Source organism: Bemisia tabaci, chromosome 9 (genome assembly GCF_918797505.1).
Source record: "Bemisia tabaci chromosome 9, PGI_BMITA_v3".
NCBI lineage: Eukaryota > Metazoa > Arthropoda > Insecta > Hemiptera > Aleyrodidae > Bemisia > Bemisia tabaci.
In genome coordinates, this window is record NC_092801.1 from 27915246 (window position 1) to 27934788 (window position 19543).

At 39.4% G+C, this 19543-nt stretch overlaps 1 protein-coding gene across 7 annotated transcripts; it reads right to left on the reverse strand.

Annotated features, from left to right (window-relative positions):
* Nucleotides 1–1090: 1090 nt before the first annotated feature.
* LOC109040380 (uncharacterized) lies at nt 1091–17858 on the reverse strand. 7 transcript variants are annotated; one of them, XM_072303949.1, is made up of 7 exons: nt 17591–17858; nt 15662–15943; nt 12147–14659; nt 8423–8841; nt 6792–7128; nt 4957–5354; nt 1092–1873 (listed from the first exon to the last, which is right to left on the reverse strand). In XM_072303949.1, the coding sequence occupies exons 3-7, from the start codon at nt 12220–12222 to the stop codon at nt 1559–1561; spliced, it is 1545 nt and encodes a 514-aa protein (XP_072160050.1). In that variant the 5' UTR covers nt 12223–14659; nt 15662–15943; nt 17591–17858; the 3' UTR covers nt 1092–1558. The 7 variants fall into 7 exon arrangements, with proteins under 7 accessions (XP_072160054.1, XP_072160050.1, XP_072160048.1 ...); XM_072303947.1 differs by lacking the exon at nt 17591–17858 and adding an exon at nt 17382–17584; XM_072303950.1 differs by lacking the exon at nt 17591–17858 and adding an exon at nt 17303–17584.
* Between the last annotated feature and the right edge of the window lie 1685 nt (nt 17859–19543).

The following is a 19543-nucleotide window of genomic DNA, read 5'->3' on the forward strand; positions in this document are numbered from 1 at the left end:
TCAAAATGTAGCCCAGTTGCTCTCGAAGGAACGCTTCCTCATTTTAACTTACCTCAAGTACTCACCAAACGAATTGGCAACGCCTCGAATATTGGCCACGTTGCCTTAGTGACCAGAGATTCCTTTTTTTTTAGTTGGAACTTCGAAAAACGGAAAGCTTTCAGTACAAACAAAACAACTCTCCTTTTCTGTGCGTCTCGTCTCGCTGCGCAGCAGACATTAACCCGGTAGGCATCCCTTCTGCAGCAGTAGTGAGGCGTGAATGATCGATAATCGATAATCGATATTTCCCCATTTGAAACAGTGGTAAAAAAACGATTATTCTGGTATTTGTTGCGATACTTTTTATCGATACTTTTTCATAGATTTGAATAGCAGATCAATCGATTTATCGCGAAATACACCACACGACTGTTCTGTAGCCGGACAAGCAATCTCAGGAGCTAACTCAGAATGAGACTCAGTGTTCCAGCATGTATTGTTCTAAAGTTAATTCGTGTGGTGGGGATAGGTTTGATGCTAAAAGGGGAACCACGAAACAGGGGAAGGAAATTTAAAGGAAGGTCCTCTCAAGGTAAGGAAACAGGACAAGAAAATCGACGAAAAAAGATCAGGGATTGTTCCAAACGTGATACCATTACATCATCGTAACAATGACTGTTGAAAAGTTTTTTTTTTTCAAAACCTTTTAAAAAACTGTTAAAAATTAGATTTTAGAAGACCCCTTTTGGAAATAAAACTTACGTAATATTTTTCTACAAATACTTTTGCAAAAATTTAGGTTTTTCCGTTTTTTCTCCTTTAATTTTACGTGAACAAATATCCAAAGAGAGTTTCTAAAAACATAATTTTAAAAGCTTCTTTGAGAGTTGCCATTTTTTTAATGTGCAATTTTTTTTTAAAGGAGTCGTCGCTACTGGTAATAGGTATTTTCCATGAGAATTAGAGCTCCTCTTTAAGGAGAGTATGGGCACTTCTTGAGCTTCAGATAACTGTTAAAAAAATATAAAAATAATAAAAAAAAGCGGACAAAGCATGCAAATAATTCATAATAAAAGAAAATTAGGTTTAATTTTCTTGTATCACCAAGAACTTGACTCAAATTACATACATTTGCATACAATTACATACATACTCAATTACATTACATCAATGTACATAGTTGTATTGCAGGTGAATCAGATGAAAAATAATTAAATAATTGAATGGTCTGAAAGTGCAACACTTGATTCTGAATTTTATAGAAGATTCTTATATCTCCATGTATTCAGAACCATCCAATGTTTCAAAAGCAATAAAATATTGAGGCTGCGAGAAAAATCGAAATTCATTGAACATTTGTTTGGATATATAATAACAACATAATATTATAATTCGGTTTTTTCTTTGCTTTTTTGTTTTTGTTACAGCATTCAAATGAATGTTTAGGCTAAAAAGTACGCAAGCACCTTTGAGTACCTACACGAGTTTTGACTTATCATTTTTTTTTCCGAAGTCCAGTCAACATTGAAAATCTAAATTAAACGAACTAACGAAACATTATAGACATCATCCACTCCTATCTCTTCCTGATCACGTTATGTTTGACCCTCTCGCAAATATTCCTGATTTTCCGTTTCATCTTGAGGAGTCGTGATGGGTCTTTTTTGGAATCAAGGAGTCCCTTTGGGCCGTTCCGAGTCTCTCCCACAGGGCTGCGCACATTTTCGCTGTCCCTCAAAAAGGATTCTGAGTCCAGGTCGATGGACACGAAGGAATTTTTTCGGCTGGGATCGAGAGTGAGTGATTCGTCGTCCGTGCAAGAACTTAGAGTACTGTCTTTTCCTCCTGCGCCTCGTCCATTTTTCCAGGTTTCGTTGACTCTTGAACCAAACTAAAATAGCGAAATCATAATCATGCGTAGGTACATCATACGGAGCGCATTTAGCTAAAACAAACCAGCGTGATTACAGTGTTTTCAAAATCTTGAAACTACTTTTTTTCTTTTAAAAATACTAAATACATGCGCAGTATTAAAATTTACAAAATTATTTCCCTTCAAAACGAACAATTTTTTTATGGGATGCTGAACTTCATAAGCTTCATTGCTTTTTTTTGAACTTCAAAGTTCGCTCGTAACTTTGTATCAAATAAATATCTAGTCATTGATACGCCTGTTCCATGATGGTCTCTATTATGGGGTGTAATAGTACTTCATCATGCGAATTTTTACCCCTAGAAATTTTTTTATTTTTGTTTGCAAATATTTGTTTATTGAGATTCGTCATACATTTTTTACGACCTGTAGATGTTTTTCTCATTTAATTCTATTTAAATCATTTCTCATTTTTTTTCATTTTTTTTATTTTATTTTTAGATGTTTGCTATTTTGGGAGAGTTTTCAGATAACTATGAAGAGGCAACACTTTAGGAACACTGTAATTGCGCTGGTGTCTTTTTGATAAATGCGGTCCATATTATGTTAATGCATCGATGGCCAAAATGCGGGACCACTTAGCTCCGTTTGCAACGTTGCTGACTTCTTGCCGTACTTCATCTTTTCCCTGGAAAACTGTTCAACGTAATTGTTGAAAATGCCCTCAAGTTTTCTTCTCTGTTAGCAGAGGATATAAGTTTCAAGCTACCAAGTTGGCTTATTTTTTCTCCTCGAAAAAGTAAAATGGTAGCAGAAATTTTCGTACACCGCATAATGGGGATACGTAGTTTTGCACTTTAACTATCGACACATTGATCCTCATACAGATAGTCAAAGTCAAGAAAAGCATATCTTCTTGATAAGAGTTTCAAAAACTCAGCTGTCTTTCATTGAATTAAAAGGGAACTGTGACCAAAATATATATCCTTACAAAGGCGAATATTGAAAGTTGGCAAATCTGCTTTTTCTCCATTTAAACGTATGTGAAACAATCGATCCTAGATGTGGTAGCCTGTCGCATAGAATCGACACATTCAATGGCTTAAAATTGAGTATTAACTGAGTTGCCACTTTGCTGGAATCGCCGCTGTATCCTTGTAAGAATAGGTGCTCATTGAGGTCTTCACAGACCCGGAAATTCAACGTGTTTCATAATTGTTTATCTGAATGAATGTTACTTTTTGAAATCATTATTCTAAGATTTTACTTCAAAGTTGAGCCAGAACTCCGGTCAAAAGTCCTATTGCATGATGGAGGTAATATTTGGTTCTCTTTAAGTATATATTTCTATGAATTCCCGAAAATAGATAAAAATAGCGAATTTTTCGATTCCTTAGCTGTTTGTTATACAACTATGAACGCAGAGGTGACAGTTTTTATCCTTTAAAAGACATGATATTTTGCTCTCATCGTTTTGCATTTCATTGTCAAATTTTTGAGGCTGAAAGAGGACTTAAAGGGGTTATGAAATGCGCCAAGATGTCCTTCAATTTTCATGACCTAGCTTCGTTGTCTGGTTCTGCTCAAACTTTCTCTGTTCGGTTTTACCTTAAATTGTATTCTCCAATCATGCCGAACGCGCATTTCATATGGATACATTTTCCTGCTTTTTAACATTGAAGACAACCACCATGGCGAAATACTGATAGAATTTTCATCAGCACACATGTTTCACTCTGACGTACGTTGGCAAAAAACGTTTTATTTCTCAAAACTGTAGACCGAGCCTTGCGCGACATTTGCGTCACGGATTTTTTAATGCCCTTGAATAAAATTTCGAGGAAAAATAATGGAATTTTTTTCTAGAAAATGTAAGGCCTCCAAGGTTGATTGACACGACATGGCAGGCAGACAGACAGGCTCTTTGCGTCGCCATAAAAAGTTTTTGCGATGTTTTTGACGCACATAAAATAATATATTGTGAGTCTACCTCGAGATAACTCGTGCTCTGCGTGTTGGCTTTTGAAACTTACAAAAAAGGAAGAAAGGGATTTTATTTTTCGACAAACTTTCTGCACATATTCAGGGGAACTCTATGAAACTGAAACTTATAATACGCGGTTAGTATGATGGAAAATTTGAAAAGTGTTAAACTTAACGCTTCCATTATTCATACTTCGGAAAACTTGAATTGAATGATTGAAACTGTCCTATATTTTTAATTCCCTACTTTTAATAACGTCCCACCCCTCAGAATTTCTCTCGTCCCCCAAAAAGAATACAGGCGATTTTTCCCGCATAGCATCCCGGCACATTTTTTAAATTCCATTCCAAAGCATTTTTAATCAAGAACAGCTCAAAATAAATCCTGAGGCGTTTAAATTTAAGCAAAATTTCAGAGGCCTTTAATCTTCTTCAGAAGTGCGAGAGTCCTTCCAGGCCCCCGTCCAGGAGGTGTCCGTCTGTCATAGGTGGATCTGGACACTTTGAACGAAGGGTGGAAGGGGGGACTGGTGGGCTCCCTCGGAAAATTTTCGAAATTTTAAAGCATATACTGTGCTACCCCGGTATCCGCGACCCCGCCATCCGCGGATTCGCTAATCCGCGATCGAATTTTTGTGGCATCACCCCGCTATCCGCGACTCCGTGACTCGCTTATCCGCGATCGGGGAAGAGGATCTTGCCGAAATCGTGGCTCTCGCCAAAAAAGGCTGGGTTCTACGACGTCACAGACAAAGACATCCAAGATTTCTTGAGCAGCCACTCGAATGAACTTACTGAGGAGGATCTTGCTGAAATGATGAGTATCATGAATTTTAAGTCAACTTCGTCATGAATGAACTAATCATAAGCATCCTTCCTTCTTTTTTCTCCGTTTCCTCCTTCTTTCTCTCCCCCCTTTTTCTTGCACGCTCCCTACGTCCCCCTGGATTCGTCTATGCCTTCTTTGTATCCTAACCCCCCCCCCCCCAAAAAAAAATACCTTGTTCTGCCTTTAGACGTTGTTGATATTTCCATAAACGTATCCAGCTTCAAACGCATTTTCTCTGGAATCACAAAAATTTCATTTTACTCTTTTAACCGTGACGCCTTATATTTACCTTCCGTGAGCATTTTCGTCCATCAAATTCCGAATTACACACTTCCTCCTTCTGATTCCTAGTCGCTCGGGCGCCCAAAGAGACCTCCGAGGGCATCTGCTCGTCAATGACCAAACTACCGCTGTGCCCTGCTGACGTCATCCCCCCAATAACGATGATCGCCGCCGGCTCGAGATCCATCCCCCGGGCTGACGTCACTCCTTGCACTGATGACGTCATCTCGTTGTACGCTGAGCTCACCGATGACAGCGGCTCCACCGTCTTGATCTCGTCCTCCACTTGGATGTCCGTGTCCAGCGTGTTGCAGGAGGTATCCGACGTCTCGCAGGCGTCGGATACCCCCGGAACAGACGGTTCCATCGCTAGGTTCGAGGAGGTTTTGAGGGTTTTCAGGTTGCCTGAAATTAGAGGCCTAATACTAAAAATTGTGGTTAAAGAGTTGCTTTTAAGGAGGTCAAACATTTATGGAAGACAACATTGGTCGGAAAATATGGAGCGTTAGAATTTTTAAAAAAATTCATGGAAATTTCGGAGACTTCTCTTTAATAAAATTCTGTACCCCTGTTAAAAATAAATCGAAAGTGTAGACCCTTAGATCGAGTTAAATTAGACTTTGGCTTGGATGTAACCAAGTGCGTTTATAAATTAAGTGAAACTTTATTCATTTTAACATGAACCCTGTTTCTAAATGTATTCTTATATATCTCACGGCTCAAGTCAGAATTGATATGGTTATTTTTGAGTCAAATAGTCTTGTTGAATGTAGTTTGGATTGAAGTGGATTCGAATGCATGGAAGTATAGTCAAATTCGACTTGACGATCTCATCTTCATATGATTCGTAAATATCAAAAGCTTAGAGCGTTTTCCAAAATTTTCAAAGTTCTGAAAATACGCATAGTACACGTTGCAACGAGTAGACACAATCTAAAATGATATTTCTCAAATTGGTATAGCTTTCACCATTTTTGGTCGCGAGGCGATAATAATGTGTGTGAAAAAAATTGATCAAGTAGCATGTAACTTAGGTGCATTTTTATGTTGATAGAAATGAGCAGTTTAATAATGCTGCAACCCTAGAACCCCTCTGGCGTGGTGGTACCCTCACAAAAAAACATCGCCTAAACATGCTTACACGAACTAATCGCTCTCCTAGGTGCATGTGTCGCAGGCAATTAGCAATCGCCGGCAATTTGCAAGCAGTTCACACGTTGTTCCGATAACTCGCAATAATGCGCATCGACATAATGCAATTTTTAAGGATTATGGTCTTCAAAAGCAGCAGCTCACCTTGGAGCGCCTTCATTTTTTGTGATACTCTACGCTTTGTCACGAAGTTAGTTTAGTTGCCTGTCCGATCTCAACCCAACTGATGTCACGGAGTTCACTGCACGCTCTTCTGTCCGAGAAAGCTCATTACTACTATGTTTCAACGGTGGGAAAAGTGCTTGTTTACATTAAAGGCAACATAATCAGCACTCTAATCTTATTATTTTGTTTCTGATTTTTATGCTTTTCTACATTTATTTACCACTGGCTTGCAGACTGCCGGCGATTGCTAATTGCCTGTGACATATGCACACTGGAAAAAAAAACCACATTGGATCTAGAGTCCAGACTCTTAAAAACATCGACAAGAAAAAGTACTCTTGATTCAATCAGAATCTAGCTTAAATCAAGAACCAAGCCTCTTAATTTAAGCGGATTTCGTTTTGATTCAAGCAAAAATCCGATTGAATCAAGAGTATTTTTCTTGTCAATGTTTTCAAGACTCTGGACTCTAGATCTAATGCGTTTTTTTCCAGTGCATTTAAGTTAAAATGGACAAGTTCTAACCCAATCTAGCGATCCCTGAGAAACCGGTTCGAACCTGGTATGTCCTTGGGTATCCAATGGTGCTATATTCCTCCACGGGGATGTTCCTGAGAAGAGCAGGGACAGGGAGCATATCCACGTCGGTATCTGCGTGGATGGAGGTGACGTTCGTGGTGGCGGGGGCGTAGGTGTTGACGTGCCGAAACCGGTTCGGGGTGAAGACGTCACGGAGGACGTCGTTGCTCTCATCCCGGGTGAAAGTCAACCGGAAGAAGCGTCCAGCACCCTCGCCGTTGAACAGGAGATGGTTCGTTGGCTGGGGTGGAGACACAGGAGCGATGTCCTGGTTGACATCTTCCTGTGGTCAAAAAAGAGGGTTCAGTGAGTCGGTTACGATGGTTATAGAATCATTTTTGATGAAACAAGCTTATACAGGGTGTCTTAAATTGACACGCGAATTTTTTTCAGTGTAGAATTTTGGGATGAATGCAATAAGGCTTCTTTGATCAACAGGGTAGCCTAGACCCACCGTACCAGGTCCTTTTCTCGATTAATTGGATTGCATTTCGCAAAAAGGAACCGAGAGCATTCCAATGTCGCTATGCTTGTGCAACTTTGTTAACCTTGCAAATATAAACTGATCAGCTGAAGGAAATTCATCTTTACTCTCAGTAAACTATAAATTCATGATGAAAATTACCTTTGTAAGTTTAATTTTATGCATGATTTCAGTAATTGTGTCGCAAAGAATGTAAATTGCACAATCATCCTGGCAACGTTGGAATGCTCTTGGTTCCTTGTTGCAAAATGCAATCCAATTTAGGTCAGATGAAGTCCAGGACTGCGGAGGTGAATCGATTCCGAGGATACCGAATTTCATGACCCCAGAGCCCCCCCCCCCCCCCCCCGGTCTCCATTGAGGAGCAAAAGGCGGGTCTGTACTTCACAAGCCGGGGTTTATATCTAAATTTTAACATTATTTCATTGCAATCAGACAGTTTGGAAAAAATTTAACTTAAATCGACGCCATGAAATCCAAAACCGGCCCATCCTTGTCCGAAGTCCTAACCCCTAAGGGTTGAGGACAGAGTCCCCTTTCAAAAATGCAAATTTGCTAAAATGACGCAATGGCTCGAAAAAAGACGTTTTCATAGGTGATCGAAGGGAATCCGAATTTTTGCCTAAACTTTTGAGTATCTGCAACCCGCACGACCGTAGAGCTCGAATATTTGTATTCAGGCGTGCGTTGCAAGCGCCAGCGCGAGGTAAGTGCGTCGATCATGAGTATCGAGTATGCGACGTTGGTTTCAATATGATCTTACACATCCGTAGAGAAACTAGTATCCAGAGAGGGACGATTTTCTCGCGCGACACGTTCACGGTTTACCAACAAGCGTCAGGCTTTAGGAATCGCTGAAAAAAATGTTTGGAAGAATGCACCATTCCTTTACGCTGTATTTCACACTGCGTCAATTCAGAGTCAATTCTGCCAGAGGAAAGGTAAACGTTACTATATACTGGTACGGGTAACCATTCCTCTGGCAGAATCGAATTGAATATTGGTACAATTTACCACTAATACAGTGTGAAGGAATAGTAAATTCTACCAATCTTTTTTTCAGTGTAACTGAAACATATTATTTAATCATTACCTTTGCGAGACGACTTGATCGATCGCTGGAAATCCGTCCTAAAATCTTCTCATTGATCTTAAAATTTCTGAAATGCTTGCGCACAATGGGCCTACCCGTGTCAATTTCGTTGACCTCCATCTTCTCGGCGGTAGGGGGTCCTCGCTGCAAACCGTCCCCGGTCTCGTTTTCGGGGTGCTCGTTCGGTTCCTCCGGTCCGGTCGCCGGTTTGTCCGGTCCCTCAGCCAGGAGTGGTAGGTCCGCCGAGGCGGGTTTCCGGGCGCCCCAACCGGTTCGGCCGGTCGCGAAGCCGCCCTCGGACACGAAGTCCACGCCGCTCAGTTTGAAGAGGGAGACGTTGTCCTCAGTGATGGAATCTCGGGGGGCTGAGATCCTTATCATCGGGATAGTTGGGTCGTAATGGGTCTCCCCTCTTTCTCCTGAAATTTGAAATCGGGTAAGGTTAGATTTGTTGCAGTTCGTCGTTTTCCAGGCTAAGAAACGTAACTTCAGAAAACATAAAAATCCCGTACTTTTTCGGTACCTCCATTTGACGAAATTTGAAATTGCAACAAACATGGCACAAAATTCAAAAAAATTCCGGACCTTTTTGCGGAATTTCCGCACTTTTTCTGTACTTCCGGAGCGTCCTTAAAAATTAGTACAATCCGGAAATTCCGGACTTGTAGACACCCTGCAATTAAAAACGCAATACCTAGTGTATTTCCTTCGGAAAATACACTAAAAACCGGAAAACTCAATTCAGCTTTTACAAGAGAAAAGGCTTGCTCATAGTGTTCCAGTTCCGATATTAACTGAACCATCCTGTTATTTGGACTGCATTTTGCAATTAGGAACTATAAATTCCGGTCCGGTTTAAAAACAACGTATGTGCCATTAGTTTCCCTATGCACGTAAGTGTTTTTTCAGATGAGCCAGAATTTATAGCTCCATATTGCAAAATGCAGTCCATTTTGTGTTTCAGTTTAGGGCAGGTCAATTTTGCGTAAAAATGGCCATGAAGCTACTCTAGAATTACCTAAAACGTAATAATTGATGTCTAGAAAAATTGTGTTCTCGATAGTTGTCGCTATATCGAAAAAACAAAGAGCAACGTGCCCGGATTCTGGAGCCGAGCGGCATTTTACGGTGATAATTTGTACACTTACAGCGAATACTGCAGCGGTAAACAAAAACCACGCATCGACACGAGGTTTCTGTGCGAGTTGCGTGGTTTAAACATAGCACGATGGAATAGGTCCTGTCATAGGTCGTCACAATGTTTCTCTGCTTGACCTCCTTGACATGTTCAAGAGGGAGAGGCAGGAATAAAATTAGTCGAGGCGTTGTTGCCGAATCGTCCAATTCTTCACAAAGATGTTGTGATAATGTACAAGAAGATAGAGTTCAGGTAGAGAGGAGACGCAGGGGACGCTCAATGTAAGGGTGGCGACGGGGATTTTAGAAGAAATGAGAATGTGCTAACTCCCTGAAGGGCTTTGGGAGGATAGGGGACTTTGGCGGCTAGGTGTCGCAGAGTGCCAGAGAGCGCTATAAAAGCGATTTTTTATATAAGTAGATAGATTTCAAAATCGAGCATCACAATGCATCGTCTCTGATAGATATTACCAGAGGATCTCCTGATGGCCGCTATAGATGGTCCAACCCCCTATTTGCAATATTTTCTATAATTTTCTCCTCTACTTCCTCAAGGATGATTTTTCCAATTATAACTGAGCAGCGTTGCTCCTGTTTATCAGTAACATTTTTAAAACGAGACGAACACTACGAAGATTTTTAAAAGTGAATCGAACACATAAACCATTTTCTAAAAGAGTGCATTTAGCAATGTAAAATTTTCCTAAATAATGCATTTCCATAAAGAATAATTGCTAAGTACTTAAATATTCAAATTTTTAATGCTATGTCCTTTATATCATAAAGATATGTTGCGGAAAACATGGGACTTGTTCGAAAATCTTTATCAACAAACGACGATTGAAAACATCGTGTATAAAACAGTGAAATATAGGATTGCAATCCGAACGCCAATAAAGCTCCTTCAATTATGAGGAACGCAAAGTTCTCTGCAGGCAGACATCCAGCATTGCGATGGCATCCAGGCTTTTTTTCAAGTGAGTTGATATTGTCACTGGGTGTCAATTTACGGTGGTTTTGAAACTGGTCCGTAAATGTGAATTAATGAATTTTTCTGTGGAAATACTTTCTTTCAGTAGAAGTCAGATGAATCTTTTCGTACAACAATGAATTGCCTTTGTTACTACATAAATAAGCTGTACGTTTTGAGTAGAGTGCTTTGTAGAGGCAGATTTTCATTCGTAGCATAAGTCATGATTAAATATTTTTAAGGCGAAAGTAATGACTGTAGACTCTCGTCACTTTAAAATCAAAATAAAAAGTCTTGCCTTTACAAACAGGTTTTGTTGTATTTTTATACACAAACTTTCAGCGACTATAGTTCGTATCTTCATAAACTTTTCCTTTCAAAACGCTTTAAAAGCATGCAGAACTTGGCACATTAAGTAAAGAATGACTTGATTTGCCGTTAAGAAATTATTTTCCTAAAATTCGAGTAAAATTGCTCAAGCAGGTTTCTGCTTGATAAAAGTGATTTTCCTCATGGTATGAGCTTTCCTCCTCAATTTAAAAGGCATTTCTGGGAGGAAAATTCAAGAAAATTCTGTGTAAACCCTGTCACTTATTCCCAGCTTAGTCTTGAAAAGTTTTCTAGGCATTTGAAAAAATGCTTAGGAAACAATAATATGAAAATAATCCAATTTTGTAGGAGAATATTTTTGTGCAATCTCTGTCTAGGATTTTGCCGAATTTTGAGTGCGATTAGAGGGAAAATCAGCGAATTTTTGGCGAGATATTTTCAACAGTTTTCTAATAACAATTTAATATGAGAATGAGAATATTACAACGGTGAAATGTAGTTATATTTAAGTACATCAATATGGAGAGGGTACGGACATGTCGGCACTTTTAGAGGCTAGGTCATTAAGTTCTCAGGGCCTGAAAGGACAGCCAACCGATGAACTCAAATTGTCCATAGTAAGGCACGCATTTGACTTAGTTTTTGCATAAAATTATTCTTTTTCTGGAAAGACGCTCATTAAGGTTTTAAAGGAATTAATCTCTTAGCTATTTAGCTTTGATTTCGGAATATTAAGATCGCTAGCGGCATTTTTCTAGTGTTTTTCGATTAAAAATGTTGGCTGCCTTTTTGGGCCCAAAGAGCTCCGTACACATCGTATTCGATAGTGATCGATCTATCGTTCGGTTCAAAACAACAGAACATAGAACCAAACAAAAATTTTAGGATTTGAGTGGAAGAAACTGAAAATGAGAAAATTTCTGACAATTTCACTTTTCATTGCCATTTAAATACTTATAAGAATCAATAACCTATCACAAGAAGCCCGTTCCCTCAGATTACTCATTTGACTTTTGAGGCTATGTTTACATGTTGAACCGATCGATATCGATACAATCTCACCTGCCTGATGTATCGAATACGATCAAGTCCTCTCCCCAAATAGATACTCTAGTTACGTTCTTTTATCTGCAATAGAAAACGACGATTTGACCAATAGGCTGCGACACACATAATCAAGAATGAGTTAAAGCACCAAGGTCATTAATTTTTTATTACGATCGGTACTTTTTATTACGGTATTATCATAAAAATATTCCATCATTTTCAATCAAAACGAACCATTACCTGGTGAATCGGGCGCTGGCACCTCGGAAATCTGGACGTCGAGTCCGGCGCCGTAATCCACCTCTGCGCTGGACATCGTCGCTCACCACAAATTATCGAAACGAGACGTGGAAATTACGAGCGGGGCTCCCGGAGATTACGGGTTAAGTTCTCGGAGATTACGGGTTATGATACGCGACGAGGGGAGAATATAACCTCACTTTCACTGGAGGCCTCGCTCGATCACCGATGGCATTAGAAAGGCCCCGATGGTGGAGCCGAATTTTGACATGCTCGAGCCCGGGTTCCGTGGAGTGAATGATTTTGATTCTGCTATGGTATATTTTACTGAAAATTTTAATGATGGCTCGGTGGAGAGCGAATTTTGGCTGTCAGCTGAGACCGCGCGGTCCGGCCCGTTCGGCGGCAAATTTTGAATGGCAGTGGTGCCAAATTTGAAAAATAATGAAAGCTTTCCTAGAATATTTAAACTATGTGTCGGAGTATCTATATAGAGAGCGAATCGAGAGAAATGGACGTGTCGGTAGTTTTGAGGTAAGGTCATGAAGCTTTTAGGGCCCAAAAGGCAGCCAAACTTTGAATTCATACTATCCAGAGTGATTTATTATTAAAATTGTTACGACTAGTCGTTCTTAAATCATGTATTCGACTTAGTTTTGGCATTAATTCATGCGTTCATGCGGAAGATAGTGCATTCATAAGCATCGTTAGCCATCTTGGTTTGATATTGGAATCTGAAGATTAGCAGGGCCGGATTAAGGGGGCGGCCCATGGCGGCAAATACAGGGGGCGGCAAATTTTGCAATTGTTTTATATGTAGGTATAAAAAAATCGGATTCAGAAATAAAATTATCAATGAGAAAAGGGAACGAAATCTCTCTTTCCTGAGAGTATAGTAATTTCTAATTTGGTCGTTTTTCGGTGATAAAAGAGACAGCATCTTTAATTAGTCGAGTAAAAAAGAGGAACTAAACACGCAATTTGGCCTGGAGCTCAACGCAGGGAGGAATGATGACGAGGACTTGAGATGAAAAAGGCAAGCCCTTCGCGCGGCGATCGGCATGTAACACATATTAGCGCCTACAAGACTGCATGAATACTTCACCCATTGCGCCAAACACAGTGCGGTCAGGAGCACGCGGTTGGCGTGAAACGTACAGCGCCCACAAGACCGCAGGAATACTTCACGCATTGCGCCAATCACAGTGCGTGCAGCAGCGGTCGGCCCGAAACGCATAGCGCATGTAAGACTGTAGGAATACTTCACGCATTGCGCCAGACACAGTGCGGTCAGCGCGGCGCGGCGGCGGAAGTTGAAATTACTAAACTACATTTGTGATTGTTCTTTCATAATTTTTGGTTCATTTCTTATGAATGGAGGACCTTGTCCACTTAGAGATAGGTTTACGGAACTTAACTTTTGCGCAAAGTTCCGTGAAATTTTGCTAGTAGTGTTGACAGAGCTTTCGCAAAAAATGTATCCAACACGAGTATGTAAACGCGTTTTATACACCCCTCCCCTTCCGGCACGTTCACTTGATGGTTTTTATTGATGTTTCAAAACGAATGAGAAGGGGGCGGCAAAATACAGGCGGCCCATGGGCGGCAAGTAGGTAAATACGGCCCTGAAGATTGGAAGTGACATTTTTTGTCTTAGAGGGTTTGCTGCCCTTTTTGGCCCTTAGTGCTTCATATTTCGACATGTCCGTACTAAATGTCATTTCCTGACCTATGTAAGAGCTATAGATCAGTGGTGGCCCATTAAAAAACGTACTCCACATGTAACGTACTAAAGGAGAAACAAGGTAATAACCTTCAGCCGTTTCCAACTTTCCTTTAATAAATTACGGATCTATTGAGAAAGTTATGAATATTTTTCTTTCCAAACTTTTCAAACACTTTGGCTTGCAATTTAATTTAAAATATCGAAGCATTTAAAGGGAAAATATGCATAACTTTCATCCAATATTATTTTTATGAGGAAAAACTTGTCAAAATTGGAATGTTCATATAGGTCGTTCAATAGGCAGGCAGGGGGCAGAGCTATAACCAATTGCCAATCTCGTAATAACGTCATAGTAACATGGGCTCCTATGATAGTTTTCATAATTTAGAATTCATCGGTAGAATTCTCTTTGTTGGCGGAGCTTAGGATCAGCCTACCATATTGGCCTATCAGCCGCTATTGGCGGAATAATGGGAAAAGGGTTAGAGGGCATAGTCTCAGTGATACATGGTATTGTAGCTTTCAATCGTGATTCAAACTTCCACCATTAACCCTGATACTTCTTTATCATTTCCTTAGACTCCTCCAAATTAATTTGGAATTGCCCCACGAGTGGAGTCAAAATGGTGTCACTCTGCTTGAGGATGTCAAACACAGGTCGCAGCTTGATGAACTCGTCTTTCGGCATTTTTTTCATTTGAGTTGATAAAGTTTCGTACGTCGCAGCCAGGTTATTCATTTGATTGCTGAAGTCGGAAAATTTCTCCTCTCGCAAGAAATCAGTTCCCTGTAACACCAATGATTTCTGGCTTTATCCTACTAAATAGAGAAAAATTGCAAAAAAAATGTGCAAAAGATATGAAAAACTTGACGCTTATTAATAACAAATATAAAATAATTATTATAACTAATACACTGGAAAAAAACACATAGGATCTAGAGTCCAGACTCTTGAAAACATTGACAAGAAAAAATACTCTTGATTCAATCGGATTTTTGCTTGAAACAAAACGAAATCCGCTTTTAAGCTCGATTCTGATTGAATCAAAAGTACTTTTTCTTGTCGATATTTTTAAGAGTCTGGACTCTAGATCCAATGTGTTTTTTTCCCAGTGTAGAGTTAGTATAAGCATGAGGGATATAAGACTGAAAATGAAAAAACGTACGTGTTTCCCTCTTTTTAATCACAATTTGACCATGGGTTTTCACCATTTTCTTAAATAATGATAACGGAATTTATTTAAAATCAAAGATCGTATACATACGCGATGATGCCACCCTTGAGTCCATCTTGGTTTACTTCCGCACTTGTGTGGTATTTTCATGCTTTTTCATCTTATACATTTTCAAATCGAATATTGAACTAGAAAGCAGGATCCTCTGGTTTAGTTTTTAAATTTTAGACAATGATTTTTTAGTATATCTTTGCTTTGCATAATAATTCATATTTTTGCATGCTCAGTAAGTGCATCTTTGAAGTACCTACTAAAATCATGAAAAATAATTCTTTTCGTCTTGGCACAGAACTGGAGGCCGATACATTATTTTCTATAGGTGCCCAAAAATCACAAAATGTCTTACAGCGAAAATAGTGAGATACTTGTTGCACATCTATTAAAAACTATACGTGCATTTTTCTATTATTTATTATTTTGTCATATTATTGTATTTCTTTATTTATTCTTACCATTATAGTTTGTCCATTGTCTAGTGTTGGAGAAGCAATGCTATCTCACGTTGGGTTTATGATACTTAATTTATTTGAAAGGCAAAATCGTATTCCTCTTACCTTGTGTGCATCTTTTTGGATATTTTTGCTGAAATTGAAAAAGATCCTTCCAGCATCAAAAAAGTGTCGTATGTTCACAAGTGCTTCATCCGCCTGTCGAACGAGTTCCAGGCATTTGAACGTTTCATTACTTTTCCGTTCGGTGCCCTCTTCTGTTGCTTCCTTTATTACGATTTTACAATTGGTTTCTACGGCTGTAAGTGCATCGAGTAATTCGTCAAAGCTTTTGCTCGGTGGATGGTTGTGGTGGTGGTGGTTGGTGTGGTGGTGTGTTGTGGTTGGCTAAAAAAAAGAGGTTTTGGCGTATTAGGTTCTAATGTGTAAAAATTCACATAACTCGCTTCTTAAAACTAAAAATGCTCTAAATTTACAACGGAGAGTTCTTCCTCACAACCCTCCAAGAATGTTATTGGTTGTTTTTTTTTTTTTTTTTTTTTTTTTAACAATGGACCACTAGACAAGGTATGAATTTCAGCATTCTGATTCATGTTTCTTAACTAAAATTTCACGGAGAACAGGATGCGCAAAACGAAAATTACCGAAATCAACTCCTTACGAAGATATGTAACGATTCTTGATGCGTAAATTCAAACCACCCGCTCATGAAAACTCAATGCTCTATGTGATTCACATCGCGCGCTAAACGTTATCATGACAGTATCTGCAATTTAAAAATCTCGCAACCTCAATTTTAACGCTTTGGCTCAGCTGTAGCAAATTACTTATAGTTTGAACAACACATGGTGGAAAATGAACATTGCTCGATTGAGAAGCTTTCTGAAACCGTTGTAGTGAGCGATTTGACTCACGTAGAGCTTTTGAGTTTTCTTGAGAGCGGGCAGTTCAAATTCCTCGTAACCAATGTGAAATAAAAACGATAATATCTTCGTTAGGAATTAGTTTCAGTAATTTTCGTTGCGCGAATCGTGTTTTACGTGAAATTCTGGTTAAGAAACATGTATCAGATTGCTTAAATTTGTACCTTGTCTAGTGGTCCATTCTTGTTACACTCAAAATCATCAAAAAGAAAAGGGCTTGGGGCCCAAACATAATCTTTTCTCAATCTCTGAGTACCGACTTTCAACTGCCTCAAATAATGATACAAAGCTATACAAAATTATCGAACAGTGCCGTGGCGTGATTTGCGATATATCTATTGATCGACCATTTAAACATATGGAAAAGCATCGATAAACAGGGTGTTCGCAGCGAACACCTTAATAATCGATTATTTACCACAGCTTCAAATGGGAAAATATCTATACATCGCAAAGCACGCCACGCCTTTGTTATTGAATTATTATTTCGCGATTTATTTTTTATATTATTTTAGGTTACCGCAAAAGTCTTCTATGTACACTCACCACCGAGGCCTCGATGGACGTAAAAATCAACGCAACAGAGGAAGTCAAAGCTGAAATCATACTTTAGTACACGTTTAAACGTGTAAAAAGCAATTAAATTGAAATGTGAGCTGATTCATGTTTTCAGTCTGCAATCACATATCTCGTTTGCGGTGTCTGAAAGTCTCCGCCTCTTTGTTATTTTTTTAAAGAAGAACAGATTGACATCATTCCTTGAAGTTTTTGCAGAATTTTCTTCGCACAGAGAAGAAAAATCACGGCAGTTTTAAAGAATTACCGTTGAGTAGTTTTCCGTTCAAAAAGTAAAGTATGACAGAAAATCTGAGAAAGTCGAGTTAAGTGATTTGCCGACTTACACCGTCGATATAACCAAATCGAAACTTTGCTAAGTAATGCTCCTATTTTCCAAAAACCCCCGCAATGCTGAAGCATTCGTCTCCATAACACAAATGCTACGTTGAATACCACTCACAGCTCACATGTATTGACTACTACTTAAGTACGTCCCCACTTATTTATGTGTTCATTTATTTATTTTTTTACCACACAGGTCATGATTACTCACGCTTACTGAGGCTTCGGTAGATGTAAGAAATATCAAAGCAAAGCATATCAAAGCTGAAATCATGTTTTTAGTGCACGCTTAAATGTAAGGAGCTATTAAACTGAAACGTGAATACAGTTCGATAGAGACAATTAGATAAGCTCAGGCATTAAAACAAAACAAACTGAGCTGTCACATCGGTAATATAGTCACTGAAATTATTTTATTTGATCCGTTTCTTTCGGCTACTTTGCAGAGTTGACAACCTGACAAATTGTTACTTATTTATCTATCGATGTATCGTACAGATTTCGCGGGGGCTTTGGGGAGACTTGGCCTCTCCCAGGAATGGTAAGGGACTTTGTTGAGTAAGTGCATGGCACATCTTCCATCTTGGCTATTGGAATTGGATCAATTTTTTGGCGAGAACAGCCCAAATTGCTCAGTATCCCTATAGTTTCATCCTTTTCTGTATGTGTGATTGTTTGTAAGTTAATGTTGGGGGGGGGGGTAGACTTTTCAAGGAACCTATGATCATGGACTACGGATGGTGCTGAATGGACCGAGAACCCAGCTTGGGTAGCGTCGCTCGCTACAATGTCTCCAGCTCTCGGAGGATCACAAGCTCATAAACTCCCATCGACGGGAATTTCCGGACCTTGCGCCTGCCCCTGCGCGCGAAGTCACGTTCGTTTTTCAATAGCAGCGCTCTCTCTCGTGACCTTTGCGCGGCTCCAAGGAACAATGTCCCGACATTGGGTGACTTTACACCCGAGTTGCAAAGTCACAAGAAAAATAAAATTTTCTGTGGGAGCATTTTGAAGGCTGTGCATAAACGACGTCTGGTTTTTTCTTCCTACATTTTTAACGTGTCTTTTTCCCCTCCGCCCGATCGTTGTAAAGATGGATCCAGACAATTCAAAAAGTAGGGGTATCTGGGGGCCTCCTCAAGAAAATTTTCGAAATTTTAAAGCATCTAATATGCAGTTTGAGTCACTTTCGTCATGTAAAATTACCAGGAATAAGGGTCCTTGCTTCTTCTTTCCCAGTCCTTCCGTCTCTATGTTTTACCTTTTTCTTCTTCCTTTGCTCAGGCGAATGGGTAGGCTCACACCCCTTCGCACCCCCATGGATCTGCCTATGAGAGCCTAAAAGGCCGCCTCGCCTCCCCATCCTAAGCGAGCACTTTAAAACAGCATAATTATTAAAGTCCGATTTTTACAAATCTACAATGAAATTTAATACTATTGCTTTAAAAGTACATTCTTGCGAGGGGTTAAAATGATTTGACACGACAAAAAAATGCAAAACCTGGATGGAAAATTCTATGATTTTAACAAACTCAAAGATATACAAACTTACCGTGATATAGCAAACATTTGCATTATTTTTTCGTAATAATTTAATTTTTTGTGATGCAAATAATTTTTATACTTCGCAAGAATCTACGTCCAAAGTTTTACTGTTGATTTTACTGGAGGTTCATAAGAATTGAATTGCCCTTCTTGGGATGCTACTGAAAAAAATAGTATGCTATTTTAGCACCTAGGATGTCAAAAATGTGTCTGGTGATCCCAAAATGCTGCTTTTACTGCCCTCGCAGTTAACTTTACATCCTACGAATGCAAATTCAACTGCGTGGGCAATCAAGGTAGCATCTTAGGAAGACCAGATACATTTTTGACATCCTAGGTGTCAAAACAACATACCATTTTTTTGGTGAGGATTTCTCGTTCAGAATGTTAACCATTCAAAGTCTGCATAAGGAAAGGATCAGATTTAGAAGAACTATGAATACAGTTTAGGTCTCAAACCTTTGAAAACCGGAAAATTTATTTTGACGATCCATCAGGCGACGCTGCACTGGATGGTGCAATCGGCTGATAATGGTGGCGCCTGCGTGGACTTTTACTTTCCTCGGCGCTTGAAAAAATGCCTCGCGCATGCGCGCTGGCTTCCTCCTTAATTACTGAA